General features: G+C 43.6%; 1 protein-coding gene across 1 annotated transcript; it reads right to left on the bottom strand.

The window, feature by feature from the left end:
- Positions 1-1,173: 1,173 nt before the first annotated feature.
- On the bottom strand, positions 1,174-27,037 carry PSMD13 (proteasome 26S subunit, non-ATPase 13). The gene is made up of 13 exons (XM_082269836.1): positions 26,826-27,037; positions 19,838-19,916; positions 18,157-18,191; positions 13,114-13,169; positions 10,903-10,946; positions 6,803-6,889; positions 6,026-6,197; positions 4,160-4,239; positions 3,883-4,008; positions 3,741-3,803; positions 3,556-3,636; positions 2,058-2,174; positions 1,174-1,511 (listed from the first exon to the last, which is right to left on the bottom strand). Exons 1-13 carry the CDS (start codon positions 26,924-26,926, stop codon positions 1,416-1,418), a joined length of 1,137 nt encoding a protein of 378 aa, XP_082125962.1. The 5' UTR covers positions 26,927-27,037; the 3' UTR covers positions 1,174-1,415.
- Between the last annotated feature and the right edge of the window lie 619 nt (positions 27,038-27,656).

Raw genomic sequence — 27,656 nt, 5'->3', positions numbered from 1 at the left:
ACTATCGGATGGGGACCAGTGCAGGTGTAACAGGTTACACTCTCCCTTAATATGGGTGTAACAGGTTACAAAAAGGTGAACTTATTCTTTAAAGTATAACTAAAAGCAAAACTTTTTTTAAAGTTTTGGATAGGGTGGAGAGGTATTAGAACACTTGTTAGTTTATTCACCCTCTCTATTTATCCTGTTTACCTTTATAATTGAAAGTAAAAGAAAAAAAAAATCTCAAATTGTTCTCCCCTAAAAAGTAAAAGTAGGGAAATCTTTGAATGGGGACACTAGTTCTGGTGACCTGGGAGTCCCCAAGAGATTTCCCTAATTTGCAGGGATTCCCCCTCACTTTGTTTGGCTATGGGACAGGAAGTAAAAGAAAATCTCCCCACTGGGACAAAGAGGGCAGAAAAACCTTACAGGGGTTATAACCTCTCCCATACGCTATCCAAAATGAAAAAGAGAAAAAAAAAAAAAAAGGTTTTGCCTATAGTTATACTTGAGTGGTTTTCACAGTAAATAGGATTCTTTTTCATATTCAGTTTTTTCCTTTTTTGTTTTACTCTATAAAAGGCAGAGAAAGTGATTTATCTAAAGCTAGTGAAAAAAGAAACTTACTACTCTTAAAAAGGAATGAACCTATTAGTGGCATAAAATGACAACTGCACACGTTTATATTCATCTTGCAAGCTACGGTAGTGCATGCAGGGCTGTCTTACCGAATAGGCACGCTGGGCAATTGCCCGGGGGCCCCACCTGCCCAAGGGGCCCCACCTGTCCAGCGACCCAGTCCCAGCCAAGCATTAGTCCCGAATCCCGTGTGCATCCTGCCGCAGACCTTAGCAGGTGGCAAGCACCCGTCAGTCCTGCGCTGCTGTCAGGCCACTTGGGTCATGGAGGGGGAGTCCACAACTGCAGAAACAGGCACACACAGGACAGTCGAGTCTGACTCCCATCTGTGTGTTTGTTCACTGGACCCAGCCGCCAAACTTGGAAGCTGTCATTAGCCTGGCATTGCTGTATCAATAAATATCGCCTTATCGATAATTTGCATTTTTATTCTCGTGGGTGATTGTGTAGGCGGGGCCTCAGTGAACTGCATTGCCCGAGGGCCTATAATGCTCTTAAGATGACACAGAGTGCATGCTGCGATCTGATATACTATGTGATGACAACAGTAAAGAATTTTACAGAAATTGGTTTATTTGCCATCTCAGTGCAGACACAAACCCTAAAACGTAACAGAGGCTGAATCCTCTACATAAAGTCAGAAAGCTTGTCAGACGCCTCAGATATCGGAGGTACTGGACTGTACTGCTCCCAAATGAGTCCTGATGTAATCCTCAAATTGTGCTGACAATACAGCAGATTCCTGTGGCAGAGAAAGGACTGTTGCAATCTCTGGGTCCTGAATTAGAAGGATTCTACGTCAGGATGTCGTGGGCTTGGTGTTCTACCAACAACTCCATGCTCTTCACATCTGTGCACCAAAACTCTAGACGGTCTTTCATACCCTTGATCTGGGGGACATAAAAAATGGGGAATATCAGGAAAAAAGCTTAGGGAAACACAAGTCATTAGAACTAGATTAGTAAGATTTAGGAGATGAATGCACATCCCCTAACAAAAACACCAATCATCAATGAACTACTGCTGTTGACAAAGGAATAACTGTGCAAAGCAAGTCCTCCATATTACCTATACTGCAAGTTTTACCAACTCCACTCTAACCATGTTCATTAAGCGATCCCGTTTTAGGTGCAGCTGATTGTGTGCAATCTACCTCTGATGGTGCTGTTTAAAACCCAAGAGCATTTGACCTGCATTTCTACAGCATCACATTCATTAGGAAAATATTCATGGTAAATATGTAGATTTAGTACGTATGGCAGCCAGTGAAAGATACCAAGCAGTCAGGCTTTGCCCACTCACTAGTGAAGGTTTAAATGCAGGTTTTTCATTTTCCTAAAGTCCACAAGTCCTTTACCAGAAGTTCAAAAAAGTAGTGGTAAATGCAGATCATTAGCAAACTGTGAAAGTAGAACTTTAACAAACTATCACATTACCTGTTGGAGATCAAGAACCCGAGGCTGAACCCATGTGATGTGTACTTTCTTGTCTACTTCATCAATGCTGCCCCGTAGCAAACCAACAGACAGTGCTTTCATAACCAGCAGCTCCACCTTTAAGAAGCAAAGGGATGGTGTTTAGTTCAGTACCATTTGAAAGATCCAATAAAATGTATATATTTTCAGAATTATCACTCCAACACTTTTTCAACACTTTTAATGCGTATTTTAGTTCTGGGTACTTCATAGTTTTTAAACGGGTAGTTAGGAAAAGAACGAAACCCACAAAGAGCGATTTTGTAGAGACTTTTTATACTATTTTCACTTGACTGCTCTTCCCTATTTTGATAATGGTATTTTAGATTTGAAAATACTCTTAACTGGTCATTTGTGTATCAGGTAATATAATCTTTTCCTGTTAACACAAGCTCTGCAAAGACCCATTCACAACTAGATGCAGGAGACCGGGGGGGGGGGGGGGGGGGGGGTTCATGGCAACTAGTTGTGGGCAGAAGTCCCACTGAAATCAATAGGAGGATTAGAGCTCCCCCAGCTATTTGCATTCTCTCGCATGTAAATGCTCGTTAGAGCCATTACCTTCGAATGATTGTCCCTGGATGCAGTCTTTCCGTTTCCAGGGCCAATCATTCGCAGGTAAATCGCTGCTTGATTGATTACATACGAATGGCTGCAAATAGTTGCGGGAGCTGACAGACTCCTGTTGCTTTCAATGGGGCTTCTGCCTGCAGCTAATTGGATGCGGGAGACAGTTGGGCCTCCTGCATCCAAACCCTGACAGTCCCATTCGCAAGTGTGAACAGAGCCTTAAACTGATTGAGAGTTTTCAGTCAGGTCAGAAATTAACCCGTGCAGCACAACAAAGCAGGAAGCTGGCTAAATATGTGAAGAGCAAATATAGCCCCGTTCATTTACATATATTCTTTTACAAACTATACACAGACATCGTTTGAAGCCAATCACATTTACATTTATATATCTGCAAATCTCATAAAATGTTATATATTCATACATGTTCTTTATTGTAGATCACTTTACCAAAAAAGAAGCAGATAGAGCCTATCATGACCTCCTGCTCTCTAGCCCCCTCATCACCTCCTCCCATGCTAGCCTCCAGGACTTTTCCAGAGCTTCTCGAATCCTATGGAACTCCTTACCCTTATCTGTGCGATTATCTCCCACTCTATTAGCTTTTAGGCGATCTCTGAAAACCCTCCTTTTCAAAGAAGCCTATCCTACCCACACCTAACAAATAAACCTCCATTTTCTCCATCAACCCATCCCCCACGGTTATTGCCTTTTGTTTCACTTTACCCTCCCTTCTAGATTGTAAGCTCTAATGAGCAGGGCCCTCTAGTTCCTCCTGTTCTAAAATGTATTGTATTCCCTCAAATTTGAAAAGCATTGCGCAAACTGTTGGCGCTATATAAATCCTGTATAATAATAATAATCATAGATTAAAACAGTCTGAACTCACGTCATTAACATTGACTTGCGCACTCTTTGCTATCTCTTCAAAGGTTAGCTGGCGGTGATTCGCAGGTCGTGTAAACGTCATCTAGAGATGAAGAAGGAGATGCGAGAGTGCATCATCAACGTAAACACAAATCATACATACTGTTCCTAGAACACATCAAAATTAATATTTAACAAACATCTCACCTCCATTAAACATAGCAGCTGAATCTTCTTAAGCAAAAGTGTTTCATTGGCAGCAAGGTCGGGCTAACAGGGAAAAAATATAGTAAGACATACATAGTGAAGCAAAAAACAAACAATTTTTTTCTACAATGTCGATCCTCACCTGCTGTCCCCATGCTGTTTTCAAGGCTCGGAATGTCTCCACGTTGCCGCTGTTGAAGGCATAGAGTGTGTCTATCAGCCACTGTCGGTCAGAAGTACGCAGCGACTCCAATACTGGATGCATCAACTGCAGCAAGAGGCCAAAGTGTCTTAATATGTGAATTTATCAAAACATTTATTAAAGTCATCTGCCCAGCTACTAGTAAACAGTTTAGGAAGCACTACAAACATCAATACATCAACATGTACCAATTAACATACCATCAGAAGGAACTTACCAGTTCTCCAAAGTTATAGACGCCATCACCAAGTAATCCAGCTAGGCCAAGCGTAAAGGCTCTATCTTGCTGTTCTGATACTGCAACCGAAAAATACAGCAGCAAGTTACACCAAACTCTTAATAAAGTAGCAACTATGTGATCCTGCTGTAAACATCAACCTGTAGTCTCTAAAGCAGGCATGTCCAACCTGCGGCCCGGAACCGAAGGCAATGCGGCCCACTGCCCCCTGACAATTTTTTTTTGCTGGGGAGGAAGGAAGTCAGGTTGGGGGCACGGCCACAGCGGCTCCCAACTAATGGTAGGCAGAGGCTGCCTCGGAGGGGAGGGAAGCATGTGCAGTGTTTCCGACTCCTACCACCATGACCACTTCAAATCACTGAAGTGGTCATGGTGGTTAGAGTGTTCCTTTAATATCTCTCAGAAGAGGTAAACCTCTGTATACTGATTCCATTTAATTTGATCATCCTCTAGTTGTGTTAAATTAGTGCGGGGGACGTGGCGGCACGGGAATGGCACGGCTGCATTTTATTACTTATATACCTTAACTATAGTATATATTTTATATGCGGCCCGAGAAAATTTCTCTACACTCAATGTGGCCCCGAAAAGCCAAAAGGTTGGACAACCATGCTCTAAAGCCTCACCTTTACAGTAGTAGCACTTAGTTTCAAACAAATCGTAAAGCTGACCTCTAAGCAGAAAAGGCAATTTAATTTAGCTCTGTATTCACTAATACATCATTAAATGTACTCTAATGCAAGCAGTATAGGTACAAGAATCTGACCTAATATCAGCCACTATAATCCCCTATAAAGCAAATCTGACTGATAAAGACAGTGGCAGGTCGAGAAGCATACTGATAGGAGAGGGGAGTAGAGTGACAATGAGAAGGGCTCATTATTGTGCTGCTTATCCTTTCAAAGTCCATGCTGGGGAAGTGACAAGACCTGTAAGCGTTACCTAACTGAAGCATAGAAATACACATGAACTGACCTGCAGGTCAATTTATATAAAATATACTTAAGCTGTGCTGCAAGCAAACTGCTAAACACACAGCAACAGCATAGCCCTCTTGGTACGACAGGAGAAATGCAGTGCAGAAATGAAAAAGTTCTGGTTAATGCCACACCACAAAGTCTGCAAGGCTGAGCAAACAAACTTCCATAACGTTCTCCCTCCCATTCTCATACAGTGGCCCTGCAAAAATTGTATGCCGTCTGTGCACCCCATCCTTCTCAAACTTTTGATATTTTGTTCTGGGAGGACAAACAGGAAAACTTCTACACAACTAAATTCTCTCTTCTTAGACCAATGGAAATACAATCCCTCCAAATAACGTCCAGTTAGCCAAGTATTCATGGTGTGCTTGTCTCAGAGCTAGACAGTAATTAGTCTATTTATTATACTAATACAGAGCACCCCAAACTAGCCGAGAGCAGTTAGGTAAAATTCTATTTCTGCACTTCCCTTGAACTTAAGGCACATTTAGAACCTGGCATCTTGGTGTGCTGTGTTAACACGCGTGTTCTATTTTAGCAAGTTTTCTTAAGGCAACACATTAATATGAATGGAGGGATAATGCACCAAAAATGGGCTTGCATCATTTTTCTCAATGCAGTGCACCACAACATGCAGTAAAGCTTTACTATGCATTGTAGTCTACTGCAACATTAATGCATTGGAGCTGCATTGCCTTAGAGTGTAGGGATGTCATTCAAAATAAATGACATTGCTGAACACTAACACAACTTGCACTGTGTTAACACACACATAACTATGATACTGGAAAGGAGTTAATGGGCCCTGAGAAATACATTACCAGCAAACAGAAAATTCCTTATTTGCCATGCAATTTTTTCTTACCTGGTAGGTCTTTGAGTTCTGTGCAGCCTAGAAATCTCAGAGCATCTTTGTAATAGGAAGCATGATTTCCAATGGTCTGGTAATATTTGCTAGACAGGTCATAAAAGCGGCTGTGCACAGACGTTACACCAGCAAGTCCTCCAAGCATCTCCTCTACACCTTCAATTGTTTCCTAAAAAAAAAAGTTGACACGTTAAGACTACACAGAATTTGGCCCATCCCACATCTAATCATACCAGGGTTATTTCAAATCAGATCAGTGGCATTTCCTTTTAGGTAAATCATATAATGAACAGGCTTATGAGCACCATGCACAACTGAACTAATGTGAGTAATGTTATGTTTATTAGTACAGTTAGGTTTTTTTAGGATACATGAACAATGCTTGGCCATAGCATCATTGCAAGATACATTTTACAATACAAGTCATATAGATGTGTAACCTTGCACAAAAATGTAGAGTCTGCTTCTGTTGTAACCCCTGCCATGCTAATAAAAAATGCACCTAGCGTCTAGCGCATTTAGGTCAGGGTGACTTCACTGATTCTTTTCCCAGAAAAGCAGAGGAGACCAAATCTCACAAGAAGTCGCTCCTACACACTGCTAGAGTGAATCTTATGAGATTTAAGCTTCTCCATGTTCCCAGGATCATGAAAATAGGCCCAATGACGTCACCCCTGCATTGTGGACGTGGACAATCGGCAGGGTGTAAAGTGATAAATTCTATATTACTTTAAACATCCAGTAAAGGTTTTTCTAGCAACAACTGTCACATACCTTGGTGGCTTGCAAATCTCCAATGTTCAATTTAAGAGCTCCAATGGCGGTTCTACAGAGTATCACTGCCTCATCACTACTTTTCACCTAGGTGTACAGGGGAGAAAAAAAAAAAAATCAAACAGAAATCAATAACTTTGTCATCTTACATCATTTATAAAAGATCTTTCTACGTATTTCAAAAGTTGAATAAAAATAGGGGGGTACAAACATAAGAATACTTGCACTTTGAGATAAGGATTAAAGATGCAATGTTATCTGCCCTTTCAGGTGCCTCCTTTTCCAAGCAGGGTATGCTGACCTCATCCACACTTCTTTGCTGAGGAGGCCACTATTGGTAAGCTTCAGAGTGTTGTGGAAGATGTCACTATCCCTTGACCTGACAGTGTTAGGACCTGGCGATTGGAAGCTCAGACCTGAGTATTTGAACATGGGGGATGTCACATGATCCTACACAGAAGCCCCACTCAACTAGAGCAACTAAGGAAGGCCTCCAACAGAGTGAAGCGGTGGTGAAGGAGTACAGGTGGGTCAGCTTACCTTGTGGGGGGGGGGGGGGGCAGGAGGCACAGTCAATTTACCCTGGATGGAAAAAGGTAACACTGTCTTTTTAAAGTGACAGAGGGCCACTAATAGATTTGCAGTGAGGCCTCATCATACAAAGTTACTGCCCTGCATTTGAACTTACATTTCAAGAGGTTTGGTATTGGTTTTATTCTGCAGAAATGTTTGAAGGTAATCGAAGAAATAGGGTCCAACAACTGATAGATCTGCAGTGAACGCTGTAGTAACCAATATTCAGACAGAATACTGGGGAAGTGATGGCCCTCTAAGGAAGGGAACAGAGCCATCGCCTAGTTGCACAGCTAGGCGCATCAAATAGATGATCTAACAACACATGCAGCCCTCTCACTCCTTTGCATCCCTCAGCCTGTTTAAAGCAACGGTCTGCTATTTCCACGCTGTCTGTAACATGCCAAGCTGTCCAGCAAAAGTGAAAGGTTCAAGGGATCACATCAGCCGTATTCCAGTAGTGGGGACCTTACGTCAGCTTTATTTGTGTGGCCCTAAACATTTTTTTCAAAAGAAAAAAAAATTATTGCCATAACTGCTGGTGTTAAGTGATTGTAAAGCTTGTTTTTTTTTTTGCTTTTTAATAACGCGTTATACTTACCTGCTCTGATTAAATGGTATTGCAAACAGTTGCCTTGATTCTCTTTTACTGGGGTCCCCTGCTGGCTCTCTCTGCTCCTCTTCTTCCTGGTGGGCCCCCATAAGAAGCTACTTCCAATGAACGTCCACCTGCGGGCTTACTCCCGAGCCACACTGCGTCCATAGATACAGACAGCGCATCTCACCCCTGCCGCCCCCCTCTGCTCAGAGAATTTAATTGACAGCAACAGAAGCCAATGGCTTCTGCTACTGCCTCTGTGAGCAGAGAGAGGGGAGAGAGCCACTGTAGACAGGCATGGCATTGGATTGAGAAAGGACTCAGGCGAGTATATTAGGGATGATACAGATACAGGGACATTTTTACCTTGATGCACAGATTTTTTTTTTTTTTTTTTTAAGGTCCCAGTTCTCATATTGAAATACAAAATAATTAGACTTTAGGCTGTGGAGATCTGAGAGTGGAATGGTTGACTAGGTTAGCAAAAGACATTGGGCAGGTCTGACATCAGCCTACAAAAAAAAAAAAAAAAGCAGGTCGTCTTGCACAGCTGCTCCAGTCCTAGTAAATTCTCCTCTGTGCATTTTTAGCCTATGACGGGCCTTAGGAACCGAGTGCATTTCAGATTATTCTGTACTTGCAGGGTCTTTAACCCTTTTACTGCCAGGGTTGTTTTTGCAATTTTTAATACATGTCAACATGCACATTCTAGGCTTGAAGATTCGTTAAAAACCATTATATATCTTGTAAAAAGCAGAAACTCTTGAGAATAAAATGGTGGTGGTTCAAATTTTTTTATGTCATACAATTAGCACAATAGTTTATCAAATGCAAATTTTCAGTTAAAAAATATATTAAAGTTAGTTTTAGTGGGCGGAAATACTTTTTTCAAAAAAATAAAAGGCAAGGTTGAATTGAGTAAATAAGATACTAAACATATCAAACCTGAGAAACAAACTTTTCTACCCAAAACTGTCCATAGGTGATGCTTTAAAAGCCTTTACAGGTCATCAATTTAACGTTAACCATTAAAGATGGCTTTCTGGTGGTTGTGGTAGCGTTTGGGCAGCTTTACAAGTGTACATGAATGTAAGGTATGTGTAAATACTTTGGCTGCCTTACTTCAGTAGCAACGAAAGGATTCAAAAGGATGAATTAAGGAGAAACCTGCATGTACTGCATATGGTTTTATTTTTTGCTCTGACATACACTTAACTTCAGGAGGTAACAGCACTGTCATTCTATTACAGGAAGCAGAAACAAAATGTTTACTGGCAGGATTAAAAGGTAAAAGAAAACTATTTACAGAGGGAACTCCACTGCAGTGTTAATGCTACAGACAGATTGCATCACATATGTTCATTGTTACTCACACATATTGATGAAAGAAAATATAATCAATAAGAGGACTCTATATAATAATTGCAGATTCGGCATTACAGCTTTCCCTGATACCCGTCTGCTCTTTGTAAAAGGAGCCATCACTGTGAGGACTCGGATTCATTGTCTAGACAGCAGGCTATAACCAAAGAGCTCTGAGTGGGAAGCTGCAAAGCTAAACCAGGATATAAGGCTGTCAGCTGCCTAGCTGTCCAGTGTGGCAAAGGTTTGCAGTTTACAAGACTGGTTGAACAGAATTACAGATTCTGTGACAAGTAAAACAGATCACATGCACGCATTTACACTTTGTATTATCAGTGTACCTGAAGTAAGGATGCAAATAGCCCCATTACTGCCTTCTACAGCTTGACTGTATTTACTCAGCTAGATCATACAGAACAATACTGCATTATTAACCACTTGCCTACTGGTTAGTTTTACCCCCTTCCTGGCCAGGCAAATTTTTAGCTTTCAGTGTTTTCGCACTCTGAATGACAATTGTGCAGTCGTGCAGCACTGTACCCATATGAAATTTTTATCCTTTTTTTCACAAAAATAGAGCTTTCTTTTGGAGGTATGAAATCACCACTTTTTTTTTTTTGCGAAACAAAAAAAAAAAAAAAAAAAAAAGACCATAAATCTTGAAAAGAAAATAAAAAATAAAAATTTCTTAGTTTCAGTTATAACATTTTGCAAATATGTACTTTTTCTCCATTACCGATGTGCACTGATGGGCACTGTTGGGGCTACACGGATAATTAGGACACTGATGATCAGTGCCCTGATTATCCGTGCAGATGTCCCTTTTGACACTAGTCGGTTACCGGCTCTCTCCTGACGATGTGACAGCGCAAGGAAAGGAATGCCGATACCCAGCAAGTGTGTTTACATAGTGATCAACTATGTTTGGTCACAGCTGATCATGTGGTAAAGAGCTGCTGTGATTGGCTCTTTATTCTGATTAGTGATGTGCTGTGTCCTAAGGACACAGCTCACCATCAAACGTCGCGCTGCAAGAATGGGAAGACGTCCTCCCAGAACTAGAGCGTTCCCGCCCGGCTGTCATTTGACAATACGGCAAGCGGGAACCAGGTAAAGTGGAAGTCTGGCCCAATCCAATCTAATCCTAAACCTGCTCACACCTCCATTCTAGGTCCTATACAAACTAGCCTGTAGAGAAAAGAGGTCTATACTTGCCTATTCTAATGGTGCTCTGGTCAGGTCATGTGATCAGTTCCCAGTGGCAGCTTCAGGGGAGAGGAGGGACAACCAACAGACCTGAAAGGCTATGGGTGACGTCACCGCCAAAGACATTGCAGCCATTGTTTGTGCTTTCTTCTCTCCCCTGAAAACTGACACTGGGAGCTGATCATGTAACAGGACCAGAGCACCCTTAAAATAGGGGAAGTATAGACATCGTTCCTCTACAGACTAGTTAGTATAAGTCTTAGAATTGGGGTAGGAGCAGATTTCACATTAGATAGGATTAGACTATACTTTAGACTATCATTTAGGTAAATATAAAGATAAAATGCAAAAAGCTGCTCACCTTCTCCCGAGTCTTTTCTAGAAAAGTAAGTGCTACTGTGGGATCTAGAAGAAAACAAAAGTGAAAATTTTTATACTGATTCATTGTCTCTAAAATGCCGCACCTGACAAGTCCTTTATTATTTTTCTACCAAAGCCACTTTTCTGTTTTTGCACACATTTTAGGCCTGACGATTACTAAGCCGCCCCTCCCCGTCCACCGAAAAAAAAAAAAAAAAAAATTTTTTAAAAAGCAAATACCTTGTAGATAAAATAATGGTAGTGCCAATTTTGTATGTCTCATGATATTAGCGCACATGTTCATCAAACAGATATTTTCAGTAAAAAAGTTTATTTTAGTGAACACAATTCCCAATTTTCAGTAAAATATACAAAATGAGACTGTAATGAGTAAATAGATACCCAACATGTGTTTGGCATGCTGTGGAAGTGACCGGGTAGCTGTTTTACAGCTATAGTATTTGGAGGTGTGTTTAATCCCTTTACTATTGCCTAACACACATGAGTGACAGCAAAAGGGTGGGCTTTAACGCCCACCCATTGCTGGGTGGCTGATGTTTCTGTGCCAAGAGGGTGCTTACTGTGCACTGCTAGCACAAAGGCCAAGCTGTGAGACAGCTTTTGGTCACTGCTAATGATCAGCACTCAATCACGTGACCACTGTGAGAGCCAATCACAATGGTCACATGATTGGCTAATCTTTTCTGCCCCTTGAGTTCAGAACATTTTAAAGTGATGCCAATGTGGGCGAAAAAGTGTTAAAATCCTGGTCTTCCACCAAAGCGTTAAAGAGGAAGTAAACTTCCTTTACTGCCTTTTACCTATAGGTAAGCCTATAATAAGATTTACTTATAAGTAGTGTAAATATCTCCTAGACGCGCACCGTTTAGAAGATATTTATATTACATACAGCCAGTGACATCACTAGCGTATGAGCTCTGAAGCAACTGCCACCTGTGCCGTTCCTTCTAAGCCCTGTGCCCTGAACGGCAGCTTCCACATGAATGCGCGGGAGTGACTTTATCGCGGGCTCCGGCTCTGTGACTGGCCGCAGCCGCGATAAAGTCACTCCCGCGCATGCACGCGGAAGTCACCGTTCATGGCACAGGGCCGGAGCCCGCGAATCCGGAAGCAAGACGAGTGGAGATGGAAAATGCTGTAGCGCTGATATCTGGGCGCTGGAACAGCTTCGTTTTAACCACCCTGGCAGTATTCCCGAGTGTGGCTCGGTGTTAACTTTCAGTAGCAAAATTGGTAACCCCGAGCCACACTCAGGATTACCCCAGAATGTTACTCACCTTCCCTGCGATACCCCGCTGTCCTCCCCATCATCCTCACACTCTCTCCCCGCTCTGTGCATGGGCGATTGCCGGCACTTGCCTTCCGGTTCCCTTCCCTGCGAGCGTTGCGACGCGGGGGGTGGAACCGGCGGCAAATTCAAAAGTGTAAATACACTAAATTACATGATACAAAGCTGTGATCCTAACGGATTGCATTGTATCATGCCATTTCACCACAGGATTGCACCTGGTGGCTTTTCCAGTTCTTTGTGCCTGGAAAACTTTGAACGACCATGGTGTCCAAAAAGCATTCTTTTTGCACAAAAGCACTTTTAGACGAACTGGAAAACAGCGACAACGAAACGGAGTTACTTGAAGAACTGAGCGATAGCGATTCGTGGGAAAATTCGTCATCAGATACAGAAAGTGACAACAGCGACGATTCTGATGTCTCTTTCAGAAGCACAGGCAGGGCACTGGAAAAGCCACCAGGTGAAAACCTGTGTTGAAACGGCATGATACAGTGTAATCCGTTAGGATCACAGCTTTGTATCATGTCATTTAGTGTATTTACATTCTTTAAATTGCCGCCGGTTCCACCCACCTGCGTCGCAACGCTCACAGGGAAGGGAACCGGAAGACAGGTGTCGGTATCGGCTGAGCACAAAGCAGGAGGAGGAAGGTGAGTTTTAAAATTTAAAACAGATTTCCATGCAAAACAATGTACTGCTTTTAGCACAGAAATCTGGACATAATCAGACCGCCAGGGAGGTTAAGGTCAGTAACACAATGTGCTAGTATGCAATGCATACTAGCCCATTATTGACTTTACCTTGTGGGGGGGGGGGGGGGGGGACGTCCAGTGATATACAACTTCTTTAATAGAACACTCTTATCCAGGTTTTTTGCAATATTAGTGTAAAACTTCTCACCTGTCATTTGTCTCACTACATGAAGGATTATTTCAACCAGAGACAATGGGTTAATCCTGGAAAAAAAAGAAAATAAAAAAGTCATATGACTGAGAAGGAAAGAACATTACATGAAAATCTGAGGAAGGTGGGTCTAGGAAGATTGATAGGGACTTAGAGCTTAAATGTGGATGATGTAGATTATACTTTTAAACATGTCGGGTAAAGAGGATTTTTGGGAAAACGCTCTCGCAAAGATCCAAATCCACTATTTCCACACCAAGATCCCGAAAAAAACTGCGACATTAGACCCTATAATATGGAACTACCCAAGTACTAACCGACCGCCAAAAGGAGGAATTTCTTGGTTCTATAATGCACTCCAATACCCAGACTTGAAACAAAAACCCTCGGCCTTCCTTTGTTGGGAGAATGAATTAAAAGGAATCTTTCACTATTCAAAACTGGAAGTTTGCGATTAAACAAAACTTCTGCGCCACCAAGTGCACGGATCATTGGGATAACTTCCTAAAAATTCTGCATCAAGGTTACTTTACGCCATATAAACTGTCAAAGATCTATCCAGAATATTCACAACGTTGCTGGTGACACTGTGGGAACATCGGTAATCTCATCCTTATTCTGTGGGAGTGCCTTAACGCAGTTTCTGTAGGGCGGTATTTACACTAATATCACAACTCACTGGTGTCTTGATCAAGCCAACACCAGGCTTAGCACTACTGAACCTTCACATCTCTAAATTCCCACACCAATTTAGAACTGTTGAATCAAATATACTGATAGCATCCAGACTGGCAATCACCAAAAAAATGGAAGACCAACTACGCACCCGAAATATCAGAGGTGGTCCATAGAGTGAACCTATGGTCTATCTGGACCCACAAGTTCTTAAACGATAAGGGGCTCTAATGAGCTCCTGCTCACCCCCAAAATGCTACTCTGTATAACCAGATTATCCAACATTTTGCACTAAACCCATATAGACGTATGGCTGACCAATTCGAATATACAACACCTTCAGCTCACAATTCCTTACCCCTCCCCTATCTACGCTTGTTTTTATCTTTTTGATTGTTTGGTTACATATCGTGTTACTAATCTGTAGGCGACAACCCTGAACACATTAACTAAATATGGCAAATGAGGTTGACGCATGCACAAAATAGAATTCTTGTATCAATATGTTTATAAGATGACTGTGTTATGCGATTACTGGTTAAGCGGTGTCTGTCAAGCTTTTACTGTGCCCAAGTAATTACCGCCATACTTTATGCAATTTATGCTATACATGTTATAAAAAAAGTGCAGCACCTAAATGACAATGACCCAATAGCTGTGGGTAAATGCACATAAAACATGAAACAATGTCCTCTACAACAGTATAACCATGATTATAGTGCAAACATAATTCAGTCTTAATGGGAAATAGTCTCTAAGATGAAAAGAAAAGGAGTGATGATAGGAAGCCACTCCCACTAAAGGTAGTCTTCACCACTGTGTAGATAAGCCAGGGTACTCTTACCAGATGTAAAGACCCTCAAATTAATGAACGGTCAGGCATGGGTAGTGGGAACCAGGTGAAAAGGTACCGATCATCTGCCTCCTTAGACGTTTCCAAAGACCGTAATCCAAAAGGTAAATAAAAAAGTACCTTCCCTCGTTCCAACACAAGTACAAAGATGGAATGGACGTCCTTGCTGCAGTGTTTCAACCTTGCTTCCTTTCACATGTGTGGTTTGGCATGTGAAAGGAAGCAAGGTTGAAACACTGCAGCAAGGAGGTCCATTCCATCTTTGTACTTGTGTTGGAACGAGGGAAGGTCCTATTTTATTTACCTTTTGGATTACGGTCTTTGGAAAAGTCTAAGGAGGCAGATGATCGGATACCTTTTCACCTGGTTCCCACTACCCATGCCTGTTTGACCTTTCATTAATTTGAGGGTCTTTACATCTGGTAAGAGTACCCTGGCTTATCTACACAGTGGTGAAGACTACCTTTAGTGGGAGCGGCTTCCTATCATCGCTCCTTTTCTTTTCATCTTAGAGACTATTTCCCATTAAGACTGAATTATGTTTGCACTATAATCATGGTTATACCGTTGTAGAGGACATTGTTTCCTGTTTTATGTGCATTTACCCACAGCTAGGCGCTGCACTTTTTTTATATTTTGTATTTTTGGATCTGGGTTCCTGTTGTGCCGGCTGCCATTGTATAGTCATAATATGTTTTGAACATTCACATGTTTATATTTGGTCACTTTATTTGATTTCAGCACTTTAAGGGATTAGCGTGACTCTCCATCTTCCTATATGCTATACATGTAACCGACTGTTTATTATTCATTCTGTAACTTCAAAATAAAAAATATTGAAACAAACACGTTGGGTAAAAAAACATTACCGGGCTTTAGGCTACCTTCACATGTTAGCGTAGTGGACCGCGGGCAGAATCACATCGATTCTGCCCGCGATCTGGAAATCATAGCAAATCACGGGATGCCTGTGCGGTGCCGGTGATTCTGCCCGCGGACCGCTACGCTAACATGTGAACGTAGCCTAAAGCGTTCGTTACCCTAAACGAAAATTCTGTTCCCTTAAAGCACAGGTGTCAAACACAAGGCCCGCAGGCCGAATGTGGCCCTCACACCTCTCCTGCACCTGCGGCACCCCCTTGTCCCTGGCCCCACCTTGTCTCTGTAGTGGGCAGCAGAGAGGACAGAACTCCTTTGCCAGATCCTGCACTTCTCTGCGCAGCTGCAAAAAGGCTCGTCTTTGCCCCCCCCCCCCCTCTTCTCAGTAGTCTGCAGCAGAGAGGAGGGCAGAACTCATCCTACAGATCCTGCACCTCTTTGTGTAGCCGAAACACCACCTTGCCTCCGCCTCCCCTGGTCTCAGCATGCAGCAGACTCTGGAAGCTGACTCCAGCCCTCCTCTGGTTCTCCTCCAGACCCTGCACCTCCCAGATCCACCCGCATCGTCTACCTGGCAGCAGCATAAGGTAAAAGGGAGCATTGTGATGTAAGGAAGGGTGGGTGACTCTTGACTTCTGATGGTGGGGGGGCTCTTGACATCTCATGTAAGGGTGCTCTAGACATCTAATCTTACAGATATAACCGGCCCTTTGAGGGAAACAATAATACTGATGCGGCCCGCAATGAAATGGAGTTTGACACCCCTGCCTTAAAGCATGTTTTACAGCACAAAGCTTGTGCTGTGTAATTTGGCCCCTTCAATCACCTAAAAAACATGGCCGATCCTGACAGTTTCTACCCTCCCCTCTGTACACTGACCACAGTATATCATGGCTACTGAGCCCTGAAAATTTGGTCAGTTTACGTGTCCGTCATCCATACCCTTGCACTCTGCTCTCCTATGTCCTCCTCCCCCCTCCTCTCCTTGCCTGCCAGCGCCGCGTCATGGCCCGCCTGCTCCTTCTGCTGCTCAAATAACTGTTAATGTGTTATATAATCCTCTTCGTCTCCTAAGTCTGTGTGCCTCTGTCTTTGTGTTTTATAAAAAAAAAAATGCTGTGAATACCTGATTTCAGTGTGCTGCTCAGCGATCACGTGACTGGTTGGCTCTCTCTCTCCTCCTCTACTCCTGAGTGACATCAGCAGGGGAATCTCAGCCTTGCAGCTGTCAGACAGGGAGAGGAGAAAGCCAGCCAGTCACGTGATCGCTGAGCAGCACACTGAAATCAGGTATTGTAATAGTAAAAAAGTGTAGCGCTAAAAATAACATGAATAAATGTTACACTAATAAAAAATCATCATCTAAAGGGATGAAAGAAATGTCCAAGGGAATTATGGTGAATAAAGTCCCAAAAAAGAATATAGTAATGGTGAAAGTCCAAAAAAAATTCAAGTGAAAATACTGTGAAAGCAATCCTTCCCGTGACACGCAAGGAATGTGTGGGATGGGGACACCTCGGAGCACAAGTAATAAGAGCAGCTTACCAAAGCGCCATGGCTACTCAAATGAATGAGTAGCCATGGCACTTACACTGTGTTACACTAGCATGTCAGCACTGACTAAAATCCATAAGGATCATTTGTAGCACCTTCTTTAATTATGCTACAAAAAAAGGCTTTGTTTAGAAGGCAAAGGAGGTCCAACATAATACCAGACAGGTGGACCTCAAAGTGTCTGTAAGTTGTGTACTTTACTCCATTTAATATCTGCTTGATTATCCAAGTAGGTAGGTGCATAACGAGTGCTTAAAGCGGAGTTTCACCCAGTGAACGTTTTTTTTTATAAAAATACCCCCGGGACAGTCAGGGCTAGTACATTCCACAATGGATAGCCTCTGATCTGTCCCGGGTTGCACTTACCTTTTAGAAGAAATACTTACCTTGAAAATGTATTCTCCAGCGCTGCCATCTCAGGTATGGGCAGCTTGAAGCCAGCGCAATCCTCTTCTGTGTCCTCTTCCGTTTTCTTCGGTCCCACGATGCACTGCACCGGCCCCACCGTCACTTCCGGTTCCTCAGAGTCATCCCTGCACAGCTTCTGGGCATGCCCAGAAGCTGTTTTGCAAGGTATGACAGCGCCTGCACCGGAACTGACGTCGGGGCGGTGCAGGCGCATTGATTCCTGGGAGCGATGACGTTCAGCTCCCAGGAATCATTGCATGCCAGGAAGTGACGACTCGCTGCGGCCGCCGAGGGGAGGAAGAGGAAGGTAAGTATATTTTCTTCTTAACGAGGTAAGTAAAAAAAAAAAAAAAAAAATGCGATTATCCATTTGTTTTTCAGGTGACCCGGAGTAAGAAGATGGAGGTAAGTATAAATTTAGGGTGGAACTCCGCTTTAAAACTGTTGCCAAGCTAGAACATGACTCTTTCACTTAGGAGAACTGATATTTTATAGCATAAGAGGCACTCAAAATGACCCGAGTTCCTAAAAAAAAAGAAATTCTCCTATGCAACTTAGCCTGAGCTTAGCTAGCTACTCCAGCAGATGCTTTTACATCCAAGAAAGACTGCAGGTGGAATAGGAAGCAACAAAACTGTAGGACATTGCCCAGTAAAAAGATGTGCTCTTACCTGTGCTCAAAATCGCTGATAAAGTTTTCATAAAGCTGTGGAAAGATAAAAGACTTACATAAGCATATTACACCTGCTGTTTATAAAACACATTTATATTTGAACAGGCATTACAGGGATGTACACTTGCAGAATACCAATGTTAACCACTTGCCAACCGCCTTACTGTGAAATCATTATTTGGCAATAAATACCAGGGTTATGGCTGCAACTAGATGCCATAACCTTATTTTCTTTTCCCTCAGGTGGCTGGCTTTCAGATAAAAGTGATTCCAGCAGTGGATTCGCCACTAGATTACTTTTAGAAGCACCGGGAGAGGTGACCCCCTCCCTTCGGCTGCTTCAGGGGCTTACATTACCGATCGGTGAGGCTGGGAACCATCCGGTGTTGGTAGTATTTACCTATAGAGATGAGCAATGGCGAGATGGCAATCGCTCATCTCTATGCCCTTGGAAGACCAGAGCAATGTCATATGTCACTTCCACTTCTCTGGCCATGTAAACCTTTATTTTTCTATTAAGCAAAAGATATAAAAAAAATATATATATTTTTTAAATCTTTTGCACTGAAGGGCAGCGGAGAGATTTTGGGTCTTTTAGACCACAGATCTCTCCATGAAGAGGACCTGGCATGCTGTATTGTTATTGCAAGGGATGTTTACAAGTGATTAAAAAAAAAAAAAATTTGAAAGGGACAGTGTAAAAATGTAAAAAATTATTATTTTTTTCTAAGTGCCCCCGTCCAGTAGTGAACGTATACGTAGGTCAGGCCCAAATATGTAAACAGTGTTTGCACCACACATGTGAGTTATCACCACAGACGCCTGAGCGAAAGCAATAATTCTAGCACTAGACCTTCCCTGTACCTCTAAACTGGTAACCCGTAGAAATTTTTAAAGCTTTGCCTATGGAGGTTTTTAAGTACCGTAGTTTGGCGCCATTCCCCAATCATGCACAATTTCACACATCACAAGAATGACATATTAGGTATTTACTCAGCATAACACCACTGTTCATATTATACAAAAAAATTGGGGTATATAATGTTTTTTTTTATTTATTAAAGTGTATTTTTCCCAAAAAATTGTATTTGAGAACGCACTGCACAAAAAACTGTGTGACATAAAAAATGCAACGACTGCCAATTTATTCTCTAGGGTCTCAGCTTAAAAAAAAAAAAAAAATAGAATGTTTGGGGGTTCTAATTTATAATTTTCTAGCAAAAAATACTGATTTTGACTTTTGACATCTGACAACAAATGTCAGAAAAAGGCTGGGTCCTTAAGTGGTTAAGGGTAACCCCACATAGCACAAATTTCAGCCGATTCCTGCTGAATCAGATAAATTTGAGCTGCGGGCTGCCTTGTTGGCACCACAAGACTCCACAAACGCCAATGTAAAAACTGAAAGAATATAGCATGGAAAATTCCCAGGTGAACATTGACTGCATCCTATCAGTTACAGTCAATGTTTAGGTACTCCAACACCACCCATTGCTGTGACAGCTGTGACTGCTTGAATGCAATAGCCAGCAGTGGAGATTCCTCCATCCATGCGGTTTTACGAGAAAGAGGAAATCAAGTGATTTTCTCATGATCAGACAACTAAATGACAAGAAAAAAATCGTTATGTGTATGGCTGGCTTCAGATCAACTGGTCTTGTATGAGATACCATCCTTACCTTGATAAGTCCATCTCCTTTAACACACTCAGGATCTTGCACAAAGTCCAGCAGCTGCAAAGTCAGCTGATGCCATAACCTGAAAATAAAATGGGTTTGCTGCTGTCAAAAATCACATAGCCGGAACTACATGCAATATTCTGTCAATTTAATTCCAACTGCACATTTCAAAGGACCTAAAACAGCTGTTTTGTCTGTACCAGCAGTGGGAAAGGTATTCAGTACTCTTCTATTGCAAGTTTAACTGGGAAGCCTGTGACCAATGCAGGGAAGCTGCTTCAGGGGACCAGAAGGTAAGAAAGTACCACTGCTCTTTACTCTATTCCAAACCAGTGGTCTCCAAACTGTGGCCCTGTGTTTGTCTTTATCCAGCCCTCGTGGAACATGTCCTCCCAATTACACTGACAAAGTGGTAACGTGTTCTCCCAAAGACACCGCCAAAGGGGCATTATTCCTCCAATGGCAGGGCACTATTCCCTCTCCTACTGACCAGAAGTGTTATTTTTTTTATTCACTCCCTCTGACCACTAAGTCAGAGGCATTGTTTACTCCCACTGATGCTGGGACATTTTCTATTCCCAGGGAACCGCAGTCCGGCCCCCCTATAGTCCGAAGGACAATAAACTGGCCCTTTGTTTTGAGACCCCTGCACTAGACAAAGCAAGGATTAAACTCCTGCACTGACCAAGATAGACAGGTGGGAGGGCTGCAAGGGTATTTTGTACTACTGCCCAAAGTGGGCCTTTAAACACCAAAAAGAAAAATATAATGGTCCTTTAAAGCGGGGCTCGACAAACCCCAGGCACCAGTTCGCATTGGGGACTAGAATTAGCGGCCTGGCGCCTGGGCTACACTGCGACAGGTGTCTTATACCAGACATCCCATGTCTCCCGGTGAGGTGCGGGAGCCTCACAGATGAGGCTGCGGCTCCCTGACACTCACAAGTGCTGCGCAATATCCCGCGGCAGTCTGTGTCAACAGTCAGAATGGAGCCGATGCTTCCTATATAGTTCCAGCTCCGTCCTGTTACAGGCAGAGTTATATGAAATCCACTCCGCCTGTGAGGAGATAGATACAGAAAGCATCGGCTCTGCATGCTTCCTCTAGTGCCGCTCCTCCCACTCTCCGCCAGCAGTAATCAGCCAGCAGTAAGTCACATGTGCTAGGGATGAAACTGTAAATATCCCAGCATTTGCAGTGTTTCTGACTCCTACCACCATGACCATTTCAAATCACTGAAGTGGTCATGGTGGTTAGAGTGCTCCTTTAATACCTCTCAGAAGTAGTACACCTCTGTATACTGGTTGCATTTCATTTGATCACCCTCTAGTTGTGTTAAATTGGTGAGGGGGCAGAGTGCCACCTCCCTGAAATTAGTTTTTGCAGGTTGGGATGTCTGTTGTCCCCATGCGGCCCCCGCCCGCGGGTGTGCGGACTAAGATGCTGGGAATTTGTAGCCTGCTGTAGGGAGACGCTTACCCTCTTGTGGTGGCCAGAGCTGCAATAAGTAGTCACTGGTGGCGGAGAGGGATTCTCTTGCCTGTTCTCACTGCTCGGAGAAGAGGTTGAAGATGTTAAGGGCTTGATCTGGTGCCCTGTCCTTACCAGGGAGTGTGGGGCAGCTGGTTGGAACAGCCTCCATTTACAACCCCACAAAGATGGGAACTGTTTTTTTATTTAATTTTTTTTCCACTTAAATTCATTTTTTTATTCTCTCCCTGTCATGGCACACAGCCAAAGGCCCCTTTCACATGGGCTGTCTGATCAGGTTTGCCTCTCAGTTTTTTAGGCGGACCTGAACAAACCCTCCAGTCTCCTCTATGGACCTCTCCTCTAACCGCGGCCATCCGATCCTGTTGGCCAAAAACAGATGGATGGCGGTACTACTTTCTATCCATCCGACGGCTCAAATCAGATGGCATCGGATGGAAATGGACAGGCAGTCCATTTCCATCCGACAGCCCCATAGAGGAGAGAGGGACTGTGTCCATGTTCGCTCTGCATAGCGGAGCGGACAAAACCTGTCATCAACCAGCTCAGCGGGGATTAGCGGAGAAATCCCCGCTGATCAAATGGATTCCACGTAGCAGAGGTGCATGTGTAAAAGGGGCCTAAGGTGGCATGAGTTACTGGATCTCCTATCACCTCCAACTTGCTGCACTGTCCTTCCCTAGAGAGCCACTGCCCATCACATCATCAAGCCAAGTACACTCGGGTCGAATTCTGGGAAACATCAGCCAGTTCATTAAAAACTACCCGTGTGTATGGCAGCCGGTCCAACAGAAGTTGGCCATTCGGCATGCGTGAAAAAAACCTGGCTCCTAACTTTTTTAGCTGGCTCCTAGATTTCAAGCACATTTTTCAAGCCCTGCCTTAAAGTGGTGGCTGCATTAGTTTCCTTTTTTTTTCAGGTCAAGAACATTTTTTATCAAGTGTAGAAAATCTCTATAGATCTTGCCAGAAATACAGTGTCCCTATTACATCCCATGAACTAAAAAGTTTGCATTCCAACTTTATTCCTCTTGTGTAAACTGCTAGTCCCATCATCACCCATGTAAAGGAGATGAACAAAGGCAGACATGTTTGAAGCCCAGAGTATGCAATAACTATGTTTGCCCCCATAGATACAATAGAGACATTAATGGATTACCAGATAAAAAATAAAAGGGAAAAAAGCATGGCAAAATAAAATAAATGCAACCACCTCATCTAAAGGCCTGCGAAGCTGCAATATACTACATTTTTGCTTTTATGTTTGTATGCTTTAGAGCAACGATCTCTAGTCTGCAATCCTTTGATTACCTGTATGGGGCGCTAACCCTCCCACTGACACCAATGAAGGGGCGCTATCCCTCCCACTGAAACCAATGATGGGGCGCTATCCCTCCCACTGACACCAATGATGGGGCGCTATCCCTCCCACTGACACCAATGATGGGGCGCTATCCCTTTCCACTGACACGAATGATGGGGCGCTATCCCTTTCCACTGACACCAATGATGGGGCGCTATCCCTCCCACTGACACCAATGATGGGGCGCTATCCCTCCCACTGACACCAATGATGGGGCGCTATCCCTCCCACTGACACCAATGATGGGGCGCTATCCCTTTCCACTGACACCAATGATGGGGCGCTATCCCTTTCCACTGACACCAATGATGGGGCGCTATCCCTCCCACTGACACCAATGATGGGGCGCTATCCCTCCCACTGACACCAATGAAGGGGCACTATCGCTCCCACTGACACCAATGAAGGGGCACTATCGCTCCCACTGACACCAATGAAGGGGCACTATCGCTCCCACTGACACCAATGAAGGGGCACTATTCCTCCCACTGACACCAATGAAGGGGCACAATCCCTCCCACTGACACCAATGAAGGGGCGCTATCCCTCCCACTGACACCAATGATGGGGCGCTATCCCTCCCACCGACACCAATGAAGGGGCGCCATCACTCCCACTGACAATGGGGTTTGTATGGTAATATATGGGAAGGGTAAATGCATAGGCTTTGGCAGTATAGGGGTAGTGTATATCAGTCTATATATGAAGTGTGTGTAATATATATTATAAACTATATTAATGTGTATTGTATGGCAGTGTATATCAACGTGTATTTTATGTGCAATGTGTCCAATATGTATATGTAGTATACAGTCTATGGCTGGGCAGTGTCTATGTAGTATACAGTCTATGGCTGGGCAGTGTCTATGTAGTATACAGTCTATGGCTGGGCAGTGTCTATGTAGTATACAGTCTATGGCTGGGCAGTGTCTATGTAGTATACAGGGTATGGCTGGGCAGTGTCTATGTAGTATACAGGGTATGGCTGGGCAGTGTCTATGTAGTATACAGGGTATGGCTGGGCAGTGTCTATGTAGTATACAGGGTATGGCTGGGCAGTGTCTATGTAGTATACAGGGTATGGCTGGGCAGTGTCTATGTAGTATAAAGTCTATGGATGTAGTCTATGGCTGGCAGTGTCTATGTAGTATACAGTCTATGGCTGGCAGTGTCTATGTAGTATACAGTCTATGGCTGGGCAGTGTCTATGTAGTATTCAGTCTATGGCTGGGCAGTGTCTATGTAGTATTCAGTCTATGGCTGGGCAGTGTCTATGTAGTATACAGAGTATGGCTGGGCAGTGTCTATGTAGTATAAAGTCTATGGATGTAGTCTATGGCTGGGCAGTGTCTATGTAGTATACAGTCTATGGCTGGCAGTGTCTATGTAGTATACAGTCTATGGATGGGCAGTGTCTATGTAGTATACAGTCTATGGATGGGCAGTGTCTATGTAGTATACAGTCTATGGATGGGCAGTGTCTATGTAGTATACAGTCTATGGATGGGCAGTGTCTATGTAGTATACAGGGTATGGCTGGGCAGTGTCTATGTAGTATACAGTCTATGGCGGGCAGTGTCTATGTAGTATACAGTCTATGGCTGGCAGTGTCTATGTAGTATACAGTCTATGGATGTAGTCTATGGCTGGGCAGTGTCTATGTAGTATACAGTCTATGGCTGGGCAGTGTCTATGTAGTATACAGTCTATGGCTGGGCAGTGTCTATGTAGTATACAGTCTATGGCTGGCAGTGTCTATGTAGTATACAGTCTATGGCTGGCAGTGTCTATGTAGTATACAGTCTATGGCTGTCAGTGTCTATGTAGTATACAGTCTATGGCTGGCAGTGTCTATGTAGTATACAGTCTATGGCTGGCAGTGTCTATGTAGTATACAGTCTATGGGCGGGCAGTGTCTATGTAGTATACAGTCTATGGCTGGCAGTGTCTATGTAGTATACAGTCTATGGATGTAGTCTATGGCTGGCAGTGTCTATGTAGTATACAGTCTATGGCCAGGCAGTGTCTATGTAGTATACAGTCTATGGCTGGGCAGTGTCTATGTAGTATACAGTCTATGGCCGGGCAGTGTCTATGTAGTATACAGTCTATGGCCGGGCAGTGTCTATGTAGTATACAGTCTATGGCCGGGCAGTGTCTATGTAGTATACAGTCTATGGCTGGGCAGTGTCTATGTAGTATACAGTCTATGGATGGCAGTGTCTATGTAGTATACAGTCTATGGCGGGCAGTGTCTATGTAGTATACAGTCTATGGCTGGCAGTGTTTATGTAGTATACAGTCTATGGCTGGCAGTGTTTATGTAGTATACAGTCTATGGCTGGGCAGTGTTTATGTAGTATACAGTCTATGGCTGGCAGTGTCTATGTAGTATACAGTCTATGGCTGGGCAGTGTCTATGTAGTATTCAGTCTATGGCTGGGCAGTGTCTATGTAGTATTCAGTCTATGGCTGGGCAGTGTCTATGTAGTATAAAGTCTATGGATGTAGTCTATGGCTGGGCAGTGTCTATGTAGTATACAGTCTATGGCTGGCAGTGTCTATGTAGTATACAGTCTATGGATGGGCAGTGTCTATGTAGTATACAGTCTATGGATGGGCAGTGTCTATGTAGTATACAGTCTATGGATGGGCAGTGTCTATGTAGTATACAGGGTATGGCTGGGCAGTGTCTATGTAGTATACAGTCTATGGCGGGCAGTGTCTATGTAGTATACAGTCTATGGCTGGCAGTGTCTATGTAGTATACAGTCTATGGATGTAGTCTATGGCTGGGCAGTGTCTATGTAGTATACAGTCTATGGCTGGGCAGTGTCTATGTAGTATACAGTCTATGGCTGGGCAGTGTCTATGTAGTATACAGTCTATGGCTGGCAGTGTCTATGTAGTATACAGTCTATGGATGTAGTCTATGGCTGGCAGTGTCTATGTAGTATACAGTCTATGGCTGGGCAGTGTCTATGTAGTATACAGTCTATGGCCGGGCAGTGTCTATGTAGTATACAGTCTATGGCCGGGCAGTGTCTATGTAGTATACAGTCTATGGCTGGGCAGTGTCTATGTAGTATACAGTCTATGGCTGGCAGTGTCTATGTAGTATACAGTCTATGGCTGGCAGTGTCTATGTAGTATACAGTCTATGGCTGGCAGTGTCTATGTAGTATACAGTCTATGGCTGGCAGTGTCTATGTAGTATACAGTCTATGGCTGGCAGTGTCTATGTAGTATACAGTCTATGGCTGGCAGTGTCTATGTAGTATACAGTCTATGGCTGGGCAGTGTCTATGTAGTATACAGTCTATGGCCGGGCAGTGTCTATGTAGTATACAGTCTATGGCCGGGCAGTGTCTATGTAGTATACAGTCTATGGCCGGGCAGTGTCTATGTAGTATACAGTCTATGGCTGGGCAGTGTCTATGTAGTATACAGTCTATGGATGGCAGTGTCTATGTAGTATACAGTCTATGGCGGGCAGTGTTTATGTAGTATACAGTCTATGGCTGGCAGTGTTTATGTAGTATACAGTCTATGGCTGGGCAGTGTCTATGTAGTATACAGTCTATGGCCGGGCAGTGTCTATGTAGTATACAGTCTATGGCTGGGCAGTGTCTATGTAGTATACAGTCTATGGCGGGCAGTGTCTATGTAGTATACAGTCTATGGCTGGCAGTGTTTATGTAGTATACAGTCTATGGCTGGCAGTGTTTATGTAGTATACAGTCTATGGCTGGGCAGTGTCTATGTAGTATACAGTCTATGGGTGGGCAGTGTCTATGTAGTATACAGTCTATGGGTGGGCAGTGTCTATGTAGTATACAGTCTATGGGTGGGCAGTGTCTATGTAGTTTACAGTCTATGGCTGGCAGTGTTTATGTAGTATACAGTCTATGGCTGGCAGTGTTTATGTAGTATACAGTCTATGGCTGGGCAGTGTTTATGTAGTATACAGTCTATGGGTGGGCAGTGTCTATGTAGTATACAGTCTATGGGTGGGCAGTGTCTATGTAGTATACAGTCTATGGGTGGGCAGTGTCTATGTAGTATAAAGTCTATGTATGTAGTCTATGGCCGGGCAGTGTCTATGATACACAATGTATGGCGGTGTTCTCTCACTTCTTGTTGTAGAGTTCCTCCAGTCGGTGCCACACTCCGGCCACCTCGGGTGACGAGCTCTGGCTCTGTTGCTGCTGTAGAAATGCGGTCACGTCCCTCATGTCTGCCGTGAGTCCAAACCTGCTGCCCAGAAAATGTGAAAGAAACACACCGGCCTGCCACTACCGGAAACGTCCTCAGTAACCTGCACACTCACTTCCGGTGACGTGCGGCGCTGGCGGCCGTAAAGCGCAGCTGTGCATCACATGACTGGCTCAGCTTCAGCTTGCTCTCCTCAGAAAGATGTCAGTGTATGGGCTGTGTTGCTCAATATAGAGTAACTGACAAACAGGACAGACATTTATATTATGCAGCACTTAGTCTGTGTATATCTTACAATGCTGGCTTGTATGTCCACACATAATATTGTTTAGTTGTGCACAGAGTGGGGGAGGGCTTTTTTCTGCAATTATTATTATACAGGATATAATCAGAGGCGTAACTAGAACCATCAGGGCCCCCCTGACCCCCTTCCATCCAAGCCCAGGGCTTCTAGTCCTGGGAGGGCTTCCATGGACATCCCCCCCAGATGCCTGCCTCCCATATGCCCCCTGGGCCGCTTATCCAGTATGCTCTGTGACTGCTGTTTCCTTCAGACAATCACAGAGGCCCTTTACCATGTGATCAGCTGGTTATATGTAAGCAGACTTGTCGGTTATCGGTACTCCTTTCCTCCCACCCTGACACTGATAATCCGGGCTCTGATCATCAGTGTCCTAATTATCAGTGCTGCCTATCAGTGCTTAAGGATGCCGCCTATTAGTGTCCATTAATGCTGCTTATTAGTGCCGC

This window comes from Pelophylax lessonae, assembly GCF_965119305.1.
Source record: "Pelophylax lessonae genome assembly, chromosome: 10".
Lineage (NCBI taxonomy): Eukaryota > Metazoa > Chordata > Amphibia > Anura > Ranidae > Pelophylax > Pelophylax lessonae.
The sequence above is the reverse complement of the archived record's forward strand: the minus strand, read 5'-3'. Positions and strand labels throughout refer to the sequence as shown.

Coding starts and splice junctions, on each gene's coding strand:
- PSMD13 (XM_082269836.1), bottom strand. CDS start 26,926: ATGAGGGACGTGACCGCATTTCTACAGCAGCAACAGAGCCAGAGCTCG. Junction 10,947..13,113: donor TGTAGTGAGACAAATGACAG/GTGAGAAGTTTT, acceptor GTTTTCTTCTAG/ATCCCACAGTAGCACTTACT. Junction 4,009..4,159: donor TCTATAACTTTGGAGAACTG/GTAAGTTCCTTC, acceptor CTCTTGCTGCAG/TTGATGCATCCAGTATTGGA.